The sequence below is a fragment of the Elaeis guineensis genome, chromosome 2, assembly GCF_000442705.2.
Source record: "Elaeis guineensis isolate ETL-2024a chromosome 2, EG11, whole genome shotgun sequence".
Lineage (NCBI taxonomy): Eukaryota > Viridiplantae > Streptophyta > Magnoliopsida > Arecales > Arecaceae > Elaeis > Elaeis guineensis.
Genome location: NC_025994.2, coordinates 121,562,413 through 121,567,674, shown reverse-complemented (window position 1 = coordinate 121,567,674; position 5,262 = coordinate 121,562,413). Strand labels below are relative to the sequence as shown.

The window sequence follows — 5,262 nt, the reverse complement described above, 5'->3', positions numbered from 1 at the left end:
GATGGTGCATTTAAAGAGTATTATATTTACCAATACAGTGTGTTAGTAAAGGCTAAACAGTGCTGGCTAGCTGTACCTATTGTGGACGGGCCATAGAGGGACCTCCCTTAATAGTCCCACATCGGACAAACTTTAAAGTGTCACGTGCTTAAGTGAGATACGAGCACATCTTCCCTCACGAGGTGCCTTTTTCCTCTCCGGAGGACGAAAGGACAAAACCGTGAGGCCGTCTGCGTGACGTCGGGCCAGGGCGGAATAACCCCCAATGGGGCCCAAGGGCCCCAGAGACAACCCCCGATGGGGACCACGGAGCACGCTCTCCGTCCAGACCTAACCAGAGCGCACAATACTTCATGGGGTCCGAGGCAGTTCATTCCGACGACCCTTGACACACTGACACACTGTCAGTGTGTCAAGGGTTGTCGGAGTCAACCGCCTCAGACCCCGTGAAATATTGTGCACTCTGGCTAGGTCCGGACAGGGAGCGTGCCTCGTGGTCCCCATCGGAAGTTGTCCCTGGAGCTCCTGGGCCCCACCCACTTAAGCACATGACACTTCAGAGTTTGCCCGATGTGGGACTATTAAAGGGGGTGCCCCCATGGCCTGCCCACAACATAGCCCCCCACTATGGAGGGGTATGTGCTGTAGTACAGGGGGCGGGTGCCCCTACCTGACGCGCCAAAATCTGTTGCGGTCAATCCCCCCGTCGTCCGATTGCCGGTGTCGCGCACCTGCAAGAAAAGTCCTCACAAACTGGAGATGCCTCCGGCGGAGACCCTCCGACGGTCAAGTCAGAGAGGAGACTAGGCAACAGACGAAAAATCAGAGGCTTAGCGGGAGAGAGGGAAAGAGAGCTCAAGAGCTAAGAGGCGCTTCTCGAGACCCAGCCCGTAGGACCTTAGGACTTGGAACTTACCAATACTGTTGCCTTATCCCATTTTATAGTAGAATGCGGTAGGGTCCCATCATTGATGGTGCAGACAACTGAGGAGTTGTCAAATTGCCGGGGGCTGTCAAATCACCGCGGACTGTCAAATCACCGTGGACTGTCAAGTCACTGGAGTCAATCTATGTCCTTGACAGAACAACGCTCCAGGGCGGCCATGCTGCATGTCCTGGACAGGACAACTGCCCATGGCGGCCATACGGCATTTGGATGGATTGACCGACTATATATCGATATTCGGCTACCGAGACGTCGGGTGATAACCCAAGAGCACCATCGGCTGGTCTGGTGCCTAACGGAAGTCGGACGTCGAGTACCACCCCTGACGGTGGGTCGGTGATCTGGGCTCGGCCACTTGATCAGTCGGGAACAGTATGAGTCTGTTTGGCCGACATATCTTCGGTCGGATATCGTCGAAAACCATTACCGGCAGTCATCATCGGAGTTGTCGGTCGGTCCGATCGGTAGAGTCGGCGTAGAGGGATCGTTCGGTATATCCCAACAGTACCCATCATCGAAATATCCTCTCTTGAACGTGTACAATCTTATTTTTCTTGTATCTGAAATGGTAGATGTCTAGTAGCAACCATATCTTTTGATAATGTAAAGATTGCAGCTTCTTTCATATGCTCATGTTGCCGGTAGAGGACATGGACATAGGAGACAAGGCACACCCAACTTCTATGTGGCAGAAAGGATTGAATAGAGGGGACTGGCAACTTGTGATGATTATTATTAATTGTTAATAAGCTCTTCTAATGTAATTAATATGTAAACCTTTTTGATTGCTTCACTAATATGAAATGATCCCATCCGGGCTGAATGTGAAGAACTGGCCAATCGTGTAGTGACTCTAAAAGAGGAAAATAATTCACTAAAAGAAGAATTGAAGCGTATGCGTGGGGAGTGTGATAAATTGACTTCAGAAAATGCCACTCTTGCTGTAAGTTTTAACCTGTACTTCTCACCTCTTCCATTTTGGTTCGGACATCTGTTTTCTATCTTCCTTCTTTTTCGATTCTGTTTCGAGGCTTTGTACCCCTTTTCTAACTGAGCAACTATTTCAAGGCTTTCTACATGATGTTTGAATACATGCAGGAGAAACTTGGAAAACATTTGGGTGATGAATCAAGATCAGATGACCAAGTAGATTCTGTTAATGGAAATGGCTGATAGTGGATAATTTGATTTAGTCCATGACGTTGGTTAGTTTACCTGCATCTAGCATCTGGCTTTTATTAATTCATGTGTCTTCAGTGACCTTTGTCATTTTGTGTCTTTTTTCAGTGTACAAGGGAGCTTCATAGGGTCATAGTATTGAGCAACATAGGTGATTGCTGACAGGTTTCTAACAGAAGCTGCTAATAAGTGCATCATCTGATTGATGTGGAAAGTTAGACAGGCTTTTGGTCCATCCACTGTAATTCTTTTTATGTGAATCTCAAGCTTATTTGTAACAAATATGTAGTCTTGATGGAGCTGGCCAATTTTTCGTGGCACTAGATCTTCATCGACAACCTTGGCAAAAATGGACTACGATAAATTATTGAAGATATCTAACATGTGGTGATGCATCAACATTTTCATGATGTGTCCAATCTAAAAGAAGATTGTAATATGTACATCAGAAAGAATTAGTTGTCTTTGCTTTGAAGCTAATCGATTAGGTTCTGTTGACATGCATTGCCTGCACAAATAATGCTCATTGTTGATTGTTGTTTCTTCTTCCAATCTACTTTGGTTTAATAATCAAATTCTCAGTAGCTAGGAGGTTCTTGCAATCTTACCCTTAGCTTAATTAAAATTGCCAAATCTGCCACGTCAAGGACCCTAAACTAATTGGTGCTGGTGGAACAGACATGCTGGATGACCTATTATTAATTCACCAGGCACTGAGTCTTAAAAGAGTGGTCCATTCTGGCATTCAATTCAGGTTCCATCACTCATGGTAGGCGGTCTTGTTGCTGTTTGCTTTGCCATGTATGCTTGCTTTCAATTCAGGTTCCATCACTGATGCTTCAGCTGCAATTTTCCTTGGATGGATTAAATTTCTTCTGGTCTTATCTTCCCACAATTAAAAAAAAAAAAATGAAAAAGAAAAATAAGAGAGAGCCAGGTTTCATCACCCTTTTTAACCCTGTATTGTAGTGCATCATCTTGTCATTGCTGGAAATGTGCTACATTAGTGTTCATGCTGGAAATCTTGTCGCACATTTGAAGGCAAATCGTGCTTTATGTTCATCCTTTTATCATTTGCGACACCCTTTGTGCTTGACTCCTTGCATCGGATTCCTTCCTCTGGGTTTACCATTGCACAAGGAGCTTTTAAAAAAAAATAAAAATAAAAAAAGAAATGAGTTCTGGTTCTATTTAGGGCGTGTTTAGTTGGGAAAAATTAGATCTGAAATGGAAATCAGAATAGGTGACTCACATTCCAGCCATTTGGTTGGAAGAAGTCTGAATTCGATTCTGGGGTGAAATAAGAATAGCCCAATCCCTCTTCAATCCAATCCGAACTCCCCCTGTTGGATTGAGATCTCATTCCCGTGGAATGAGATAAAAAAAAAAATTTGCAAAGCAACAGTCAGAGAGATTCGAAAAAATTTTTCATCTACGACGAATCTGCACAATGGAACTGGACTTGAAGAGGCCGGTGTCGTAGGTCATGATGAGATCCGATCGGAAGAGGCCAAAGGATCGCTCCGACGTCGGCTCGAGTTGAGATCCTTGTTGTGGAGGGTGAAGATATACATGTCCATGGATTTCCCGAGCATCAGCAACGTCCCCTTCATGGATCTCAGGTGGGACATCAGGTTCCTGATGAAGGCCCTCACATTCTCCATCGACGCGCTGACCTCATCGGAGTCACTGCAGTATGGCCACTCGGTCTCAGCTACGATGATCTATGCATCTGGGAACCCTAGCCCCTTCAGCACCGACTTCACTGCGTCGACCTGGGCGTTGAATATGTTGGTGTACGTGATCTTGGATCCAAGGTCGTACCAGCTGGAATTGGGTTGAAATAGGCAAAAAACTAGGGTTTTAGGGTGGGGATCATCGCGATAGGTGAAGTAGGGGTAGGAATTGATCATAAAGGGGAATTTGGTCTTGGTGAGGAATTGGAGGATTCCTTTGAGGCTGAAGGTAAGATTGGAGTGGAAGGAATCAGAGGGGGGTGGGTGTGGGTCAGTCACCGACAGAGGGAGGTCGGTTGGGGGGTTGGGAGGAAGGAAAAGGAGAAACGAGGAAAAAAAATAAAAAGATAAATAAGAAAGGGATTCCGATTCTGGGGTGAAATGGGAATAGCCCAACTTCTTCAATCCAATCCGGACTCCATCCGTTGGATTGAGATCTCATTCTAGTAGAATGAGATAAAAAAAAATCGCAGAGCAGCAGTCAAAGATATTTGAAAATATTTCTCATCTATTACGAACCTACGTGATGGAACTGGACTTGAAGAAGTTGGTGTCGTAGGTCATGGTGAGATCCGATCGGAAGAGGCCAAAGGATCGCTCCGACATCGGCCCGGACTGAGATCCTTGTCATAGAGGGTGAAGATATACATATCCATGGATTTCTCGAGCATCAGCAGCGTCCCCTTCATGGATCTCAGGTGGGACATCAGGTTCCAGATGAAGGCCCTCGCGTTCTCCACTGTCGCACCGACCTCATCGGAGTCACTGTAGTATGGCCACCCGATCTCAGCTACGACGATCTCTGCATTTGGGAACCCCAGCCCCTTCAGGACCGACTTTACCGCGTTGACCAGGGCATCGAATATGTTGGTGTACGTGATCTTGGATCCAGGATCGTACCGATCAGAGTTGGGTTGAAATAGGCAAAAAGCTAGGGTTTTAGGGTGGGGATCATTGCGATAGGCCAAGTAGGGGTAGGGATTGATCATAAAGAGAAATTTGATCATGGTGAGGAATTGGAGGATTCCTTTGAGGCCGAAGGTAAGATCGAAGTGGAAGGCACTAGAGGGGGGTGGGTGCGGATCAGTCACCAGCAGAAGAAGGCCGACCGCGGTGTTGGGAGGAAGAGAAGGGAGAAACAAGGGAAAAAAATAAAAATAAATAAAAAGATGAATAAAAAAATTTAAATATTAAATTATTATTATTATTTAATTATTTTTTAAAAAATTAAAGATATTATTATTATGTTTAATTTTTATTTAATATTAATTTTTAAAATAATTAATTTTTAAAAATTTTAGTTAAGAATAAAAATAAAAATTTGAGTTGACTTCGGTTCTTATCTTTGTACGGATCAAGCAATAATAATGGGAATTATTCATTCCGATTCTGATTTCGGGT

At 44.8% G+C, this 5,262-nt stretch overlaps 1 protein-coding gene across 1 annotated transcript; it reads right to left on the bottom strand.

Annotated features, from left to right (window-relative positions):
- Positions 1-4,421: 4,421 nt before the first annotated feature.
- On the bottom strand, positions 4,422-4,868 carry LOC109505854 (glucan endo-1,3-beta-glucosidase 7-like). The gene has a single exon (XM_019850585.1). It carries the CDS (start codon positions 4,866-4,868, stop codon positions 4,422-4,424), a length of 447 nt encoding a protein of 148 aa, XP_019706144.1.
- Between the last annotated feature and the right edge of the window lie 394 nt (positions 4,869-5,262).